We start from the raw sequence: 19,252 nt of genomic DNA on the forward strand, positions 1-19,252 counted from the left end.
GGTGCGTGAAGTATGACCCGGTGACGACTCCAGAGACGTATATAACGTCTTCAGAGACCACCATGGTGTGTGGCGGCGATGGGGTAGTCTAGTGGTTAATCCGTTCGTTTGTAACGATGAGACCCGGATTTGATTTCCCACATGGGCACTGTGTGTGAAGCCCATTTCTGGTGTTCGCCGCCGTGATATTGTTAGAATATTGATAAAAGCGGCGTAAAAATATACTAAACTCACTCACTCACTCACCCATGCAGTCGCGTGTAAAAGGCAGTGACCTTTGCCACATCAGTGAACTCTACCTCACGTTCTGAAGCTGCTGTTTCGGCGAGGCCCACATCAACCGTACCCGCCTGTGCCTATCTCTGTGGACAAGTCGTTTGATTGGACGACGAGGCGTCGGAGTAGCAGCCTCCAAACTCCTCATGGTTCTGGTGTTCGGACTTCCGGTCGCCATTGTTGGAATTGTCGCAAAGAGTTGGTATTGTCATACAGTTTGGGACACATTCATTATGGCCATGCCTAGGCCTATTCCCCGTGTATTTGCTCACAAGTCGACTAGTAACTAGTGCTTGCAACTCTGGTGCTCCGGCGAAGATGCTAACCATTTCTTTGTAAAAGTCCAAAAATTAATTGTCAGCCTCCGTTTTCATCTGAAGCAAGTCATCGGACTATCAAAAGTTCACATGCACATTGATACCATTCTTTACAGTAACCCGGCTCCGCCAAATACTATTAGCGAAAATATCTTTAGTCATGCACATATATACATTGCAAGAAATAAGCGCTTCGACTAATCAATAATATGTCTTAATATTATTATGTCCATTCCTAACAAGCATGGGTTACAGACCATCCATTCACATGGGATCTTCCGGATCTACAAAATTAAGACATGGTGACAATGAATTAAAAATATGATTCATTAAAAGGAAATACAATCACGTAAAAATCCAATTGATATTTTCATTGAGACCTGTGAAGGTCCCGGGTTAGAATAGGCCTTCAGCAACCCATGCTTGCCATAAAAGGCGATTGTGCTTGTCGTAAGAGGCGACTCACTGGATCGGGGGTCAGGCTCGCTGACTTGGTTGACACATCATTGGTTCCCAATTGTGCAGATTGATGCTCATGTTGTTGATCACTGGATAGTCTGGTCCAGACTCGATTATTTACAGACCACCGCCATAAAGCTGGAATATTGCTGAGTGCGGCATAAAACTAAACTCACTCACTCATTTTCATTGACAGTCCATTTCTATATCAGCTGGAAACATGATGCACTGTCTTGATTCTACTTGACAATACAGATTTACTTTTCCTGATGCATTCTCAGTAAACATGCATCAGTGTAAGCTAACTGTGGGAACTGGTGCTAAATCCATTTCACAAAATATAATATGCTTACACTAAACAGAGACAGCTTGTTGTTTAACACTGAAATCAGCAATATTCTAACATGGAGGCAGTTTTTTGTAAATAATCAAGTCTTGACAAGAAAATCCAGTGACCAACATCATGAGCATCTATCTATGCAACTGGGATACGATGACATGTGTCCACTAAGTCAGCGAGTCTGGCCATCCATTGTCTTTTAGGACAAGAATGTGTTGCTGAAGACAAATTCAACCCTATCTTCAAGGATTCCCTTGAAACTTGATCATGGTTCCTCCCTTTAAAAAAATAGACTCTGTATGATGTTGTAGACAATTTATTTGCAGTACCATCACAACACGTCAGCTCCTTTAATAAAAATTCTAAATAAAACATAAACATACATTAAAATAATTACGCAGAATCCAACTGATATGTGATATAAGGAGCTCCTGATAACAAATATACTGGAATAAATACAACAAATGTTTTAAAAAAGTCCCTGAATGTCACAATAACACCTCTGATTTAAATTCAAACATTTAAATATTTCATAATGTACATAATATTCACACACACGCTGAACAAAATCAAAGGGCAAGAAGGGCAGTTCGCTTCTCTATCAGGTCACACAATACTAAGTATTCACGAATAGAATCATGAAGCAAAACACATGTAATCAGAAATATTACCCAGTAATAAGAAAGGTCTGTAGCCCTAAATGTAATTCACTTAAAATATTGACTTGTGAAAGAAAGCCATTCATTCAGAGCATCAAGATGTGACTTTTGCAACATATTTTCTTTTCATCCTTTGGACGTTTTAGGCTGAATTATACTCAGTCAACTAAAAATATGAATGAACCCATCTGCATGAAGTTTCAGCTGTAGTAGTGAGAAAAAGTGTTTGGATTTACGGCACCCTCTGCAATATTCCAGCTACATGATGTCAGTTTGTATATAAAAATGTCGGAACCAAATAATCCTGAGATCAACATCATGAGCATCAATGTATGCAATTGGGATACGGTGACATGCGCCAAAAACTTAGTGAGCGTGATCACCCGTTAGTCGCCTCTAATGTTATTTAAAGGAATACCATAAGAAACCTGGAATTTGGAATGACGTTTTGTCAAATATACTAATGAACTTTGAGATAAAGTCAAAATTTAATTACAACTGATGACAGTATGCTGCCATCATACAGTTGGGACAACCAGCGTCAGGACAACCTGTGTCTCAAAGAACATTCAGTTTCAAGGGCTACTTACCTACTAGACTTGATCAAGTCTCTAAGGTAATAATTAATAGTTTTAATGGGATTTCCTAAGAAATATAAATATTTCTCTAAGAGACTGTCACCCTTACTGTCCGCTAATGTAGATTTGTCTCCTAAATGGATAGAAATATAGGCCCCACTGCAGGTCAGAAAAACTGATAAACTAAGCCTGGTTTACTACCCAGCCCCCATGCCATAAGACATGTATAGTATAGTAGAGGGGCTTTATATACTGGAAGCTTTATAGGAAACTGGATAAAATACTCATTGGGTATTAGTTTATCATTTTTCTGACCCACAGTGGGGGCCTATGTATAGAATTACTCTACATCCATTAGATCAGCATTTAGCTCAGCCTTGGAGTGAGGTTTCTTGCCATGCAGCTGACATATATATGTCTCTTTTGCTAAGCTGCCAGTATGTAAATGAGCTAGTGTGTCAGTTGTTCTATACCAATATATAAGTGCGGCAAAAATATATGTTATAATGATTTAATCTATGATGACGATGACTTGTATAAACCATGGTCCAGAGATGAAAGACACAGGTTAGGTGCTCTGGGACTGACCTGGCAATTAGTGTCTCTTCTTATAATATATAATACATACAGCTGAAAATGTCATAGATGTCATGGAAAATGATGCTTTCAAACTTCTGTGGAATAGGCCCATATTCCCCCGGTACAGCCTGAGAATAATTTCAGCCAACAAACCTGATCTTGTCCTCTTTTATAAGGCAAATGAATTTTTTTATATCTTTTTCTTTTGACAGCAGTGTGATACACAAGATTCAGGAAAAACATTCTAAATATGCCAACCTCGCTTTTGAAATGTCTCGCTTGCAAGTACACTGTCGTCAAGACTCCCCATTGTTCTCGGTGTCCCTGGTTTGGTGCCTGATCACTTGGGGCAGATCAGGAGAGTGACCAGGTTCTCCACCGGGAGCACAGGACTTCTGACACTCTAATTAATGCAGAAGGCTGCAGTGTTGGGGAGTCTGCATATTCCCTGGAAAGTTCTTGGTTCGACTAGGCAGCATTTCCTGGGAGAAGCCCCATGAATTAGCTGTCTGAGCTGTGTGTAGAAGGGGTGAGGGCCCTGAGCTGATGATGACTGTGCCAGGATCACCTGAACAGTCTCTAGTGCATACTAACATTAACCTGTAAAACATAACTATAAGGGCATTAGTTGTACACTGAATTCCACACCACTGAGGGCACAGTCAAAGTGCTACAATCTGATCATTATTACCCTTTATAACCCAAGCTGTCTGTGAGGCGCTAGATGGTTAATAGTCACATGCTATACCACTATATATATATACCCTAAGCTATTTATTCCATTTCTTGTCAGTTAATACCAAGACTTATACCTGAAATCTAACAGAATTGGGGGAATTAGTGTCTGTGGACTTTGTCCTGACTTTGTCAGTATTGAGTGGATGACTGGATGTGTGCATGAGTGAGTGGGTGCCTGCATGTGTGAAGAGTGAGTGGGTGTATGCATGTGTGCATGAGTAAGTGGGTGTCTGCATGTGTGCATGAGTGGGTGTATGCATGTGTGCATGAGTATGCATGTGTGAATGAGTGGGTGTTTGCATGTTTGCATGAGTGAGTGGGTGTGTGCATGAGTGAGTGGGTGTATGCATGAGTGCATGAGTGAGTGGGTGTGTGCATGAGTGGGTGTATGCATGTGTGCATGAGTGTATGGATGTGTGCATGAGTGAGTGGGTGTCTGCATGTGTGCATGAGTGAGTGGGTGTGTGCATGAGTGAGTGGGTGTACGCATGAGTGCATGAGTGAGTGGGTGTGTGCATGAGTGGGTGTATGCATGTGTGCATGAGTGTATGGATGTGTGCATGAGTGAGTGGGTGTCTGCATGAGTGAGTGGGTGTCTGCATGTGTGCATGAGTGAGTGGATGTATGCATGTGTGCGTGTCTGTATGTGTGCATGAGGAGTGGGTGTCTGCATGTGTGAAGAGTGAGTGGGTGTATGCATGTGTGCATGAGTGGGTGTCTGCATGTGTGAAGAGTGAGTGGGTGTCTGCATGTGTGCATGAGTGAGCGGGTGTCTGCATGTGTGCATGAGTGAGTGGGTGTCTGCATGTGTGCATGAGTGAGTGGGTGTCTGCACGTGTGAAGAGTGAGTGGGTGTCTGCATGTGTGCATGAGCCAGGAATATCATGGAAAGGTACACCAATAATGGGCTTCACACATTGTACTTGGATGTTCGGTATGAAAAGTGAAAGCTTTAACCACGAAGCTAACCCACTGTCCCCAAATGCTAGGAATACACAAATAATCTATTTTCAACAAAACCACACTAATTACAAATTATTAAAAGGAAACGCTTGAAAGACAATTTACTGGCAGTTCTGTTTCAAAAAGTTAAACACCTTTACATGTGATATCAGTTTACTATTCTGGCACCCACAATTACGGACAGAAGAAATGAGGTGGGGATAAGAAACAATGGAGGGATGGGTTGGTTTTTGTTTTACAAAGCACTCAGCAATATTCTATCTATACAGCAGCAGTCTGTAAATAATCGAGTCTGGACCAGACAATCCAGTGATCAACAGTATGAGCATCGACCTCGACAGTTGGGGTATGTGTCAACCAAGTCAGTGAACCTGACCACCCAATCCCATTAGTTGCCTCTTATGACAAGCATGGGTTACTGAAGACCAATTCTAATCCGGATCTTCATGGGTCACAATGGAGAGTCACAATGGAGGGTCACAACAGAGGGTCACAATCCAGGGTCACAATGGAGGGTCACAATGGAGGGTCATGAAATGAAACGTAAGGTAACAGTATCTACTTTGAAAAAAATGATCACTTGAAGTGTGTGGTGGAAAACTAGATATTTTGGCAGCTCAGCACTGTCATACCAAAGATCGGAAATTGGTTGAATCTGGCATTCATGGCAGCAGCAAGTTTCACCAAGGGACCCGTGAAGGTCCCGGGGTAGAATAGGCCTTCAGCTGCCCATGCTTGCCATAAAAGGTGACTATGCTTGTTGTAAGAGACAACTAACGGGATCGGGTGGTCAAACTTGCTGACTTGGCTGACACATCATGAATTTGAGCAGATCGATGATCATGTTGTTGATCACTGGATTGTCTGGTCCAGACTCAATTATTTACAGACCACCGCCATACAGCTGGAATATTGCTGAGTGCAGCGTAAAACTAAACTCACTCACCAAGGAATGTGAACAAAACAGCAATATTACTGTTTATAATAAAAGGTGTCCTGTATGTGATAGTTGATTGTATCATTCAGAGGCGGACACAGCTTTTTGAGGGGTGGGGTTGCGCATCCCCCTCCAGATCCTCTTATGTCATTCATAACTTGTTGATTTTTTTGTTACAAATTAATCTTAGATGGTTTAGCAAGGATTCAAAACATTGTTTTCTAGCTTTCTCACTTTCTTTTAAGTCATCTATCATGGCAGCAACAAACGGGTCATCTAATGGAAAATGATCTGCCCTGTACTCAACATGGATCCCTGTCAAAACAGCCACACCACTTCCAAACTTTGTTTTCACAATGGAGGCAGGAGCACCTTCAACAGATGAATATTTCGCAAGAATATCAACATGTGGAACTAAATCACAAGTTTGTGAAGGGTTATCTCCCCTTGAGGGTGATCTCAGGTCTGTCTGAGGTTCAATGGCAGAACTGGGTATGGTCTGTAAGGATTGTCCAGAGAGTTGGCAGCCGAGGTGATCCTTCATGATGGCCTTGGCATGGTCGTATGGCTGAAAGTGTCCCCCTCCGTTGAAATAGGAATGAAATTTGACAACTTTTTGCAGATCAGTGTCCCAGAATTCAGTTGGTGCTGCAACTGCACCTTGGTAGGAGTTGTATTTGAAATCAGGAAACACAGGACCTTCGCAGAGACCTGGAGGAGAGATACAGTAAATTAGAGGAGATGAGAGGAGATGTCTGTAAATCTATGACTTTTATGTGACATAATGAAATAAGTGTGTCTTGGTGTTAACCTGCACTATTTCAGCCATATGACAACAGCCTGACAGTTTTTGGATCAGCCAATACTTTGACAGACCTTGTGAGCAACAGTCCATGATGTTGGGGACATGCATGTGAGTAAGTGAGTGAGTGAGTGGGTGGATGGTTGAATGAGTGAGTGAGTTTTTTAAGTATATATTATGAAGAAACTGAAAACTAGGAATACATGAGTGAGTGAGTGAGTGAGAGTGATTTTGGCTTTTTCCATAAGTATATATTGTGAAGCAACTGTTCTAAATTGCCATTAAAACTAGGTTAACATGCTGGTTTGAGTGAGTGAGTGAGTGAGTGAGTGAGTGAGTGAGTGAGTGAGTGAGTGAGTGAGTGAGTAATTAAGTAAGTTAGTGAGTGAGCATAGTTTTAGATCACTTTCAGTAATATTCCAACAATATGACGGGATGTAAGTGAAGGAAGACAGTGTTGGTTTTTAGCAATGTTTCAGGCACATACCATAACAATAAAACACAGGATATCACCACCCAATAACACTCCTTACAGTATTCAGTATAGTAAGAAAATGACAAAAGGTATACATACCTGGGAAAAACTTCAGATGTCTTTCTCCACACACATCCAAAGGTCCACATTTATCAAATTCTATAAAGTCACAGGCGAAGTACCCCCCTGAGCACAATCCCAAGTAGGCCCCTCCTTTCAGCACATAGTTTCTGATCATCTTTATCCCAGAAGTCCCTAGTGCACGGATGAGGCCAAGGTCATATCCTCCACCAATAGCAAGCAGTGCAGCATCCTTGACCCAGTGACCTGTCCAAGGTGAAGGACAAATTGAAAGTGGTGTAACATCTTCTTGTTTGTTTCAATGCCACACTGAACAAAGCTCCAGCTATATGAATGTGGTCTGTAAATAATGAAGTCTCTGTTGTTGGGTCACAGTGACATCCATTAAGCATTAAGCCTTACTGTTCCTGTCAGCCCTTTCTTATGACAAACACTGGTGGGAAATGGCAGAATCTTCAATCTAACCCAGACTAATGCTTAGTCCCTGAACAGTGTACAAACTAGTTTCCACATTTTGCCAACCTGTCAGGCTAGCTATGCCTGAAATATACAATCCCACAAAACAGTATGGGCAACATTCCGCATGATTCAAGAGTGCATAACAACTTCACAAGTCAGAGAGTGCCATGTGACTCCATGAAAATCACTAGCCAATTGGGCAAGTCACTTTGGAGACTCACTGGCCTGACAGGATTTTTATTAACCATGGGCTAGTAGGCCTGTGGCTCTGAATAAATGTAATTTTGATAGCTACTAATGAACCCATTTCATTTGAAAAGTAGCCCCCCGTGATATTGGACATTCAGAATCTCAGAAAATCATTTAGAGCTTTAGCATTACAGACAGGGCAGTAGAGTTCATATTGTGGTTCGGGGACTGTGAGACAAGACAACATTGCAGGGAGGACTAGGCAGTAGGGAAAATAATGTGGTTCAGAGACTGTGAGACAAGACAACATTGCAGGGAGGACTAGGCAGTAGGGAAAATAATGTGGTTCAGAGACTGTGAGACAAGACAACATTGCAGGGAGGACTAGGCAGTAGGGAAAATAATGTGTACCCTGTCGTACAGGGTTACGTTTATACACTAATTTGATGCTGACATTAACATAGTGAACATTTTATTTTCAGAAAATACACATGTACATGCAATTTGAAATTTGAAATATGCTAATCGAATGAATCGCTTTAGTCATCAAAATATGCAGTGAAAGGTTGTTGGACATTTACTATAAGACAGATGTTTACTCTAGTAGTAAGTTCTAAGATTAACATCTTAAAGTGACTAGATCCTGTCATTCATGGGCAGATACAATTTAAACAGCTGAGGAATCGCCCATGGGACACAAAATGGAAACCCTTGGAACTTTTTAGAGTTTACACTCTGACCTTTAAGTTAGAAAGCAAACACTCACATTGCATGTTTTGCTTTTAATGTCCTGTATAAATTTTAGATTTTGTAAAATGCACTGTGCACTGAAAACATGGAAAAAGTGTAGTCACTAGATATAGTATATATATATAGTCACTGGATATAACATATAGTCACTGGATATATATGTGTGTGTGTGTGAGAGAGAGTGAGAGAGACATGTCAGTTATAATAGGGTTCTATCTGAAAACATGGAAAAAGTGTAGTCACTGAATATATATATATATATGTGTGACATGACATGACTTATATATATATATATATATATGTGTGACATTACATGACTTATATATATATATATATGTGACATGACTTACCTTCAATGATACCTGCAGGTTTTATATAGGCAACCGTGTATGTCTCCGGATCAACGGTCTCTTTCAATGATGCCAACAGCTGTTTTCGACACTTTACCTCTGCTCCTTCACCATGATACACATACACCTTACGTTTAGACATCCTCAGCAATCTTCCCTGAACCAGCCCCAAATACACCATCAACGCACTCAAAAAGCTACCACCTGAAAACCGACATCAAAGCCTTAATAGTAAAATTCAATATGTACGCTGTTCGAGGTGACATGTGTGGAGCCCCATAAAGCTTTCATGGCGGCACACACTAATGTCATTCTAGTTCAATAAACATGTTTGGAACTTGATTGTTCTAGCACAATGTGACAACACAGAGTCGTGGTGACAGATTTCTCTTCCCTACAGTGTCATTGAATGACAGGTGTTTTTACTACCTAATGTTCGTTCATGTCCTTGAGTAAAGCACTCGCTCGTCCAAATCGTGATTTTGTTAAATTGTGGATCTAACCAGTCTAAAACGGTACAAGGATGTGTAACAGGCAGGCGGACTAAAAATCGTATGACACAACACATCCTACATGATTTACGCAAAATCCTATCCCTAATATTCTATCAACTATATATGCCTTATAATGTTAACATTTACAAACAGTAATTAAAAATTGTAGACCTATAAGCATCACCGATGATACTGATGATATATATTTGCTTACTAAAAAGCGCTCATTCCATGACTTAAGGCAAAGTTTTGGAATTATTCCGACAAACATACACCTTTACGCAGAGGGACAGGTCATTCACGCTTTTTATTGCTAAATGGCTGAATTGTAAATACCTAACTCTCACATCTCTGAAAACGAAGACATCATTTCCGCGCTCAAGCTTTCTGTGGTCGGAGATCATAATTTATACCGTGTGTGTGTGTGTGTGTGTGTGTGTGTGTCACAGAGAGAGATGATGATGATGATGATGATTTTTATGGAGTTGCATGTACAATGTGAACGACCCCACCCCTACCCACACCCCTCCCTTATAAAATTAATGTGCAAAGCAAGTGCAATCCCCTTGTCAAGTATTCCCCATGAATTCCTGCCTCTCCTAGCCGAGATGACGCTTTGGTCATGGGAAACTTCGGATTGTAAACTATACCCTCCAAATAATGTACTCAATAACATTAATAAAATATGTCGCGGTGACACTGATAGAAAAACTCGCGAAATCGGCGCAGCACCGAATTACTGACATCTGCATACTGTCTACACATTGAAATAAGGAGACACACTAAGATTCAAAATACGTTTGTTTTGCGTTTAAGGCCGTATAAAACAGCATGTTTGAAACAATAACCACTTCTTGATCAACAATAAAGTATTATGGCACAATATGTCACAAGCACAGGGTAACGCGGCTGAGTGAGTTGGATGGCCAATGTACTACTTTAATCTCCATTTACGTTTGACATTTCCGAAGAGGTCGATTGATGTTTGATGTTTAACGCATCACTGGGCAATAGATGAGTCTTACATCAAAAACAAAGCTATGCGAGATGGCACATACAGGCTAACGTCAAGAGTGTGAAATGATCATATTTTACAAAAGAAATGGTTGTTAAATAATAACTATGAAAACTAATGAAAAATAGCACAGTCTTTCTTCATTTTCACAAACTCTGGTAATCTAGACTTGCCACACAGTCTACACTTGCACGGGCTCTCTTGGATATATTTGGTTCAGGGTCTGTATGACAACAGGCTTGCACATAAACAACCAAAACTTACCTGCATGACCGTCAGAATGTCGACCTATGTTGACTATTACAATGTAATACATGTATTCGGGACGTGGAAGATTAAAATTCCGGTTAAGAATACATAGATCCCAGTAATGTGTGATTACTTTACACGACTAACTGAATCTGGGGGCCAGGTTCAGTAACATGGTTGACTGCATGGCTTGGCAACATGACGTGGATTGTTACTCACACTATCAATCACGGGGTCGTTTTGGTCCCACCTCGACTTCTTACAACCCAACCCTCAGACGAAAACAAAGAAAGAAAGAAAGAAAGAAAAAAAACACTAATATCCCAGATCAAATACAAGGCGTGGTAGTGTCATCATTTGATTCGAGATGTTCATAGCCATAGGAAAACCTTAGTAGCCTTTTAATCCACATTTTGATGGAAATCATTCAACAGTGGATACTTTATACACTGTCTTCATTTATATAATAAAGGTAGCAAACATGGCGAAGGTGGGAAAAGTGGTGCTTGAATATTTGTTGAGGCCTCCTTTCAACGAACCCCTGTTAAACTGGACGGTGAACAGAATGGTCAACATCGTACAAGGCCTTCAAGAAGGGGCACAGCAACATGTGCAGTGCAGCTCCCAAGTTACATGTTTCTTACGTGTCACAAACATGAACCCACCATAATATCTTACTTCCTACGTAACTGGTACAGCTTTATTGTAAATACTGGATATTTAACCCCAGTCCATTGCACAAGTTAGCAAATATCACACACATAATACAATAGGGTTTAAGAGGGGCCCAATGCACTGGTACCATGAGTTCCATAGCAACTGTTTTCGGCCAATCCACCGGGGCTATGTTGTCACATGACAAGGGCAAGAGGAATCGCTTAAACGTTGGACTCCGAACCTGAAATCTTCCTTGTTCTATCTGCACAGTTGAGGCCACAACAACCAATCCTTGGATTCCATATTAGAAGGTAAGAGCAGCAGGTTGCGCGCAGATGTCAGCTAGGCATTATGCATGTAATTGAAGTTGATGTCAGTGGCTACTTATTTCATTAACATGATAAGTGATTGTATGTTATTTTATATTTAATGTATTGGTTAATTTAGGCAAATCAAGATTGTTTGGTCACTCTCATCAATTATATTTGCTGTCCCAAAATGGGAAAATGCCACTCAGCTGTGACTTCCAATGGTGCACTCAGTGGTGATGGGGTCGTTGTCAGAACTACAGAGGTGCACTCCAGCCAAAACCATGCACGTACCATTCAGCACAGACTAAGGCTTAGTCTCTGAATAAATAATTTTCATAGTCACAAACAAACCCACTGTAATTCAAAAGGAGACCCGGGAAGACCAGAGATTCGGAACCTAAGGAAATCTAGACTTGCTTCATTTAAGAGTTTAGCACTGCAGAGAAGGCTTGGCATTAGACAAAATAATGTGGTTCAGGGACTGTGAGACAGATTACATTCAGCACTGAGTCGTTTTCTGGTTCGGAAATGTCATACTTTTTATATTATTTGCGCTAAACTAGAAGCAAACGTGTGTTTTCAATAATGAATGTTTTGCGCCGAACAGTTACTACTGGCAATCTACTGGCCGGGGATTCCACTTATATGTTCTTTTCTTCAAAGTTTTGCTGAGAAAAACAGTGAACTCTGACCCGGTTCCCAAACCACGTGCTCAGTCATTTGGAAGCAATCTGGAAGCACTGACCACAACTGACCTCGGCACTAAGAGGCACATGACCTTTGGCTGCCTTCGACCAGCCTTGGCATTCTTTGGCTCCCTTCAGGTTGCATTACAAATTGGCAGCACCGGAAGTAAACATTACTAGGTGCCATCGTCTGCTTCATGTTTATCTTGACATAGCAAAGCCTTGCTGCAAAGTGATGTCACTTAAATCCAATATACATGTAATGCACTGCAAATTCATAACTGTAATTAACAGCATAATTTTTCATCATTGGAATATTTTTTTTTGTTTTTCATATTTTTCTGAATATTGAAATTTGAACTTTCGTTCAGCGTTTTTATCTCTTTCCACTGGTCCCTGTGTAAGTGACTTTCATCTCATGTCACGAAGGATGCTGTTTGTTGTATCATCTGAATCCTGATAGAAGGGAGGTGACTATTCGTTTGAGAGATTTTGTTCAAAGGATTTATGCAATCACTTCTTGGGGCCGTGTGGTTATATATACCCTATGCCTTTAGTCAAAAAGCCCCGATATATTTAAAATGATACAAATTGTGCCATAAATGCGTAGATTTTGTCCACTTCGATACTATGTTAATAATTCTTCATAAAATGTCATAGAGTACTATTTTCTATAAATATTCTGTCTGTAAACTGATAAGCGCAAACGTAATATTCGTGTATACGTATTGAGAACACTTTAATACTAATTATTTTCATGTTATTGCCGAACGGTTAACAAAATTTGGAAACTATTTCGCACGATGTACGTCACCACCCCTACCAATGAAACGTCGTTGCTACATAACTGGAGAAATACACCAGGTATTGCTTTACGATTTAATCATCGCATCTGCTACATAGAAAAGTAATTTAAACACGACCTTGAAAAGTAATGACTAAACACGACGCTCCATTTCCGCACAAAGAGTCAACCTTTACAATTTCCCATGCATTTGTTTCCCATGTGGACGTCCAATTTCAGGTCACAGGTGTCTATCATTCATGGAAACGTAACCATATGAGTTTTATTATGGTGTGAAAAAACCCCGACCCGAACCCATAATGAAGTCACGACCATTCGCTATTGTTTCCAACAAACAAAACAACCAGTTATATTACAGAATGGGTACGGGAATGTGTGGTTTGGGTAACACACACGTTGAGAATGAGATGCCGCATGGATCTTCAGACCTTGACGAGGAAACTGTTACTACAAGGATGAAACATGTGGACAGAGATGGGTGTACCTACCGGCATTTCACTTGCAGTTACAACTATACCGAGAACATTGTCACAAATTAGCACTGCGGAACGACGGAGCTAAGACCAACAACTCTGGCCATCGGGAGAATGAGGCTCTGAACGGATGGCCAACGCAAACGAGAATTGCAATTTTCAGCAACCAATGTGTGAACAATCAAAAAGCGGTGTAGATTTTGTTTTGTCTACTCAGGTATTTGACGCACGAATCAAACATAGTTTCTGTTACTTTATGCATTTTCAGAATTATTTTCCTTGAGTATTAGATCTGTTTAATTTATACAGTTTCAGAAATTTTTTCCGAGCGAAAGACCTTTTACTATTCAAAATGACAACAGGAGACTCTGACATTGGCTTGGCGAATGAAGTGATAACAACAGCTCCAGATGAACCATCATCACAGTGTGACAAAGAATCAATACAGGCCTTCACTGCTGAAGATGAGATAGAATCTGAGACATGTCTGCTCCAGGATGAGGATGGCAATGGGAAGAAGGTCATCCACCTTGACGATGCCCTGTCAAAAATTAAGTTTGGACTCTTCCACATAAAGATGCTGATACTTGCAGGAGGTGGATATTTCGCTGTTTGTTCGGAAATTCTGGTGTTTGTTTTCCTCAGCGAACCTGTGAAGAAGGAGTGGAATCTGAGTCACTATGACTTTGCCTGGCTTCCTTTCTTCAGTGGAGTTTGTGGCATCGTTGGAGGGTATGTGTTTGGGGTGCTGAGTGACAGGATTGGACGGCAGATCCCCTTCATTGCTTCCATATCAGTGTGTTGTGTCTTTGGTGTGGCTTCTGCGTTTGCCCCATCCTATATCCTACTGGTGGTCCTGCGATCTCTCGTTTCTGTTGGAACTGGGGGTCTCGAGTCTGTGGACTTTGTCCTGCTGCTAGGTCAGTATAGAATGAGTGGATTGTTGCTCTGAACAGTATATCACGAATGACGTTTGTCATGTCAGCTTACGGGCAGTGGGGTAGCCAAATGGTAAACGTGTCCAATCACACTGAAGGCCAGGCTTGATTCCCCACATTGGTACGATGTGTGAAGCCCATTTCTGGTGTTTCCTGTGATGATATTGCTGGAACATTGCTGAAAGCAATGTAAAACCATGCTCACTCATGTCAGCTTAATGGGAAAAACTACAGGTGGATGCTTGTCTCAGCAATTTATCACTTGTCAAAGCACAAGCACAGAGAAACCTGGGTATCTTATTCAAGGTAAATCTTGGATTTAAACCTCCAGTCATCACATCCTGCCTTTCCATGGGACGCAGTTATGTACAGTTACTTTAGTAAAAATAATGTAGACCTCAGAACTATAGGTTTAACATAATATAGCAGTGTGCAAAATAGTATCCAAATTTTGGTAGCAAGTCTACCTGAACTTTTCTAGCCCACAGAAGAATTCCATAGTCCAAAATGTAGACATGGGTTTCACCATTAAGCTGCTAGAATTTTCATTAGGCTATAATGTTTCATGATTTAAAAGTTTGTAATAGCTTAACATGTTGGACATAGTGATATATTTACAAAATGACCCCATGAAAATTCACTAGCCATTCGGGCTACTGACAGTGGAAAGTTACTACTGCTTGACAAGTATTCGATGAGCCACGACCTGACAAATGACCCCAGTTTGCATATATGGGACTTTATGCCCTCCAGAGCATTCCATTTGAAAGAAGAGGGAAACAGGCTGTCATCTAAATATTGAAAGCTTCACTTTCCTCATGTGAATCGTGTCGTGATGGTGTTTTTTGCTGAACTAAATCATCTACGAGACACGTGTTAATCAGTAGCGGTATTGATTTCACACCACGGTCAGCATGTATTGTACATGGTTAATCGCCAAACTGCCTGTAGGAACCAAGTGTATTCAGCCAGATTACTTGCCCTGCCTGCTTGTCACAAACGCGTTCACTGCGTTGGCTCATCTAATACTTGTCAAGTAGCAGCCCAAATGGATTTTTACTAGTCACATGCCAGTGTCTATTTCAAACACTGCTATATAGTTCACACCAGGCTACAGTTCCTGATAAATCAGTATGACTAATCATGATCAGTTATTTTCATCCTGAGGCCATACCAATTTTATTTTTTGTTCTACAGATCCTCCTCTTGTAGTTTTTTTCCCTCTCAAGAAATATAATTGTAATGTTTAAATATATACTTACTTGAAAATTGTTTGCTTTTTGCCTCAATTATATTTCATAAATTGCCAAAAGTAAAATATTTTTAGTATTTTAACTTAAGAGAATATTACTTTGACTGGTGATTTTTTTATTTCTTTATTTTTGCTTGTGCCTTTAGGTTTTCTGAGGACAAAAATCCATAAAATTAATTAAGTAATAAAATTGGTCTGGTCTGAGTATAACACGAAAAAAAAGCTGATCCAGCACATAATGCTGTGCTCTGCCTGAATACAAATGTTGATGTACTTGTTGTCTGCTTTAATTTTTCTTGATCTTTCTTTCAGAATTTCTTCCGAAACGAAACCGAGGCTCCTATATGGTGTTCATTACATTCTGTGGTGCACTAGGAGCTGTGGCAGCTGGGGGTATTGCCTGGCTTGTCTTGCCTCGTTTTGGATGGAGATGGTTTGTTGGCGCATGTGCCATTCCGTCAATAATTGTGTTTATTCTGAGATTCATCGTGCGGTCTGAATCACCACGTTATCTCATGATCAGTGGCCAGAAGGAAAAGGCAATGAAAGTTCTTCAAAATATAGCTGCAGAAAATAAAACAGAACTACCTGAAGGTAATACCTGTGGCATATGTATACTACAAACAAAAAGTATGGAAACACCTGAAAATGTGATAGTCATATACACACTTAAACATGATGAGGTCATTTATTCCCTAACGTAAATGAAACTTTTTGTGTGCTAAATGGACACTTTAAATGACATGTTAGAACATGCAGTGGAGCAACTGAATCAGTATTCATTGGGTTTCAGTGAGATGAAACAGTGAGGTGAAACAATGAGATGAAACTTTGTCAAAAACAGCAGAAAACAAGGGTTTGAAAGACACAAGCACATTGTTTGATTCAAACACCCATACAACAGCCCAATGTCACATGCAAATGCATGTTTGAAGCACTTGAGTGTGTGGTATTTCACATTCTGAGAAGAAAGTTTTCAGTTTTTAGAAGAAACAAATACATTAATCATTAAAACAATTGCAATGCGTTTCAGAATGGCACCTTTTTGTCATGTTTTTTTTTTTAAGAAGTGGATAGGTAATGTGTCAAGTAATACCTCATGGTTTATGTATCAGGCTATCCATGCGAACCGAGGATAGAATTGGTTTTTAGCTACCCATGCTTGTTATAAGAAGCAGCTGATGGGATCTAGTGCTTAGGCTCCCTGACATGATTGACTGATCATATCTCAGTGTAGTCCAGACTCAATTATTTACAGAACACTGTCACGTAGCTTGAACATTGCTGAGTATGGCATTAAGCAAGCAAAACATGTTTCCCGTTATATTGACATTAATATGTATCTGTTTCAGGTGAAATCATCTGCCCAGTTTCTACATCACGTGGAAGAATACAGGACCTGTTATCTCCAGAGCTCCGCAGAAGAACACTGTTGATGAGTCTCATCTGGTTTTTTCAATCCACTGGCTACTGGGGAGTGACCATCTACCTTCCAGAATACATGCACTCACTGGGAGTGAATTCCTATATGAATATGTTTACCATTTTCATTGGAGAACTACCAGGAATTGCTCTTGCAATGATCGTAATAGAACGACACATGCTCGGAAGGATCAACAGTTTGAAATTCTTCTCATTCCTTACTGGGGCATCACTTCTTCTGTTTGCCTTTATTCCCATTCAAAGCATCAAGGCAGCGCTTGTCATTGTGTGTTATTTCTTCATGGTGCCAATATACTCCATTCTAAATGCATTTACACCGGAAATATACCCAACAGATGTGAGGAGCACGGCCATGGCTTGGGCCAACATCATCATTGAAATACCTGGCTTGATAACTCCGTTTGTCGGCGCAGTGTTGTTGTCCTCTGATATTGTGTGGCTTTATCCAGTAACATGGACTGCCTGCTTCTTGCTTCAGTTTATCTTCAGCTTCTTTGTTGGCGTTGAAACTGCTGGAGAGGAGTTGAACGACAAGAGAGGTTCTGGGAAGGAGACAGGCAGTGTTAATTTGTCCAGTACAGTGTAGATGTAGTTTGTGGGTATTTATTTGTATGTAAGATCTTTTGCTTTGGGAATATGTGTTTCAATAATTTGATGGTGGTGTGATGTGAATGTGGACCTGAAGTCAATTGAAAAGTGTATGTGACAATCTGGACAGAAATGTTTATTTGGAGCTGTACCATGAGAGCATGAACCCTAATCAAATCACTACAGATTGCACTCAGAAAAGACCATGTACACGGCCTCTCCTAGGCTCATATGAACAGTTGAGGATGTAATGTGTACGCGAGATGGCCTCCCGTTACATGTACAAGTGACAACCTGAGATGGGGTCACTCATTCGCATGACTGCCGGATCACAGAGAAATTCTGCATGTCACAAAAATGCATCTAAACATGATATTTATGAAAATAATGAAATGAAATTTGCTACAGTCATTGACAGATATTCAAGTTCTTGGATGGTGTGAATGAAATGTAAAAAGAGGAAATGAAATAGACAAATACTGACCAAAATGTGCAAAATTTACAAAAAAATTTATGATACTCAACAGCGAATTTGACCTATGTGCATATTTTTCAGAAACTTACATTTAGTATTTTCTGACAGCTCATTCATTGTAGATTAAAAATATGTATGCAGCTTTCGATGCAGACCAATGCCTACTTGTTTGATATAGTGCTGCAACATGTTTACTTTCTTTGAAACTACGGGAACCATCTGGGAAACAGGCAATAACTGATCCTGACTAAATTGGTTGTTTAGTCCAAATATTCATCTTGTGACTTTGACTGTCTGAAGCGTTATCAATGTAAATGGGGACATTTTGAGTGGATGTATCTCTAAGTCTGCAATATGTGAGGATGTGGAACCCTAGCAAGTTATCCTGCATTTATTTGAAATGATATGACTGTCAGTATTTTACAGTATTAACATCGTTCAAAATACCTGGCCTACGACCACCTGGGACAATTATTGTCAACACGGACTGCCAGCCTCTCAAGTTTAGCTGCCTGCCTTGTGGTCGGGTAAAAATTTAGACATGTGTCTATGGAGATATTTTGTGGGCAGGTATGTTTTAGTCAGAGCTTTCAAGTTTTACATCTATCAAGCCCTGTGGTCTGGCTGAAATTTTTGGGAGTTTCACCCCATGATATCAAGGCATTCTGTGTTGTACTTGGAACATGTGATCTGTGTGCATCTGTTGTCAGTTCTCTGGTTCCTTTACTGAGAGTGAGTTTATGTTTTCACAAAACTACAGGATGACTAGACACTTGGGCTTGGACACATGCACAGGATAGCTCCCCAACACATTAAGTGAGTGAGTGAGTTTAGTTTTACGCCGCACTCCACAATATTCCAGCTGTATGGTGGCAGTCTGTAAATAATCAAGTCTGGACCAAACATTCCTGTGA

The 19,252-nt window shown here is 40.4% G+C and overlaps 2 protein-coding genes across 3 annotated transcripts; one reads left to right on the top strand and one right to left on the bottom strand.

The window, feature by feature from the left end:
* Nucleotides 1-1,692: 1,692 nt before the first annotated feature.
* Nucleotides 1,693-13,770, bottom strand: LOC137261459 (uncharacterized protein CT_035-like). Of its 2 annotated transcripts, none has more exons than XM_067799210.1 (4): nt 13,658-13,770; nt 8,953-9,156; nt 7,223-7,450; nt 1,693-6,557 (listed from the first exon to the last, which is right to left on the bottom strand). In XM_067799210.1, exons 2-4 carry the CDS (start codon nt 9,131-9,133, stop codon nt 5,998-6,000), a joined length of 969 nt encoding a protein of 322 aa, XP_067655311.1. In that variant the 5' UTR covers nt 9,134-9,156; nt 13,658-13,770; the 3' UTR covers nt 1,693-5,997. The 2 variants fall into 2 exon arrangements, with proteins under 2 accessions (XP_067655311.1, XP_067655310.1); XM_067799209.1 differs by lacking the exon at nt 13,658-13,770 and adding an exon at nt 9,382-9,440 and having other exon boundaries at nt 3,394-6,557.
* LOC137261454 (synaptic vesicle 2-related protein-like) lies at nt 13,368-18,352 on the top strand. Its single transcript, XM_067799205.1, has 3 exons — nt 13,368-14,562; nt 16,145-16,426; nt 17,185-18,352. The coding sequence occupies exons 1-3, from the start codon at nt 13,995-13,997 to the stop codon at nt 17,859-17,861; spliced, it is 1,527 nt and encodes a 508-aa protein (XP_067655306.1). The 5' UTR covers nt 13,368-13,994; the 3' UTR covers nt 17,862-18,352.
* The last annotated feature ends 900 nt before the right edge of the window (nt 18,353-19,252 follow it).

The sequence above is a fragment of the Haliotis asinina genome, chromosome 14, assembly GCF_037392515.1.
Source record: "Haliotis asinina isolate JCU_RB_2024 chromosome 14, JCU_Hal_asi_v2, whole genome shotgun sequence".
NCBI classification, from domain to species: Eukaryota; Metazoa; Mollusca; class Gastropoda; order Lepetellida; family Haliotidae; genus Haliotis; species Haliotis asinina.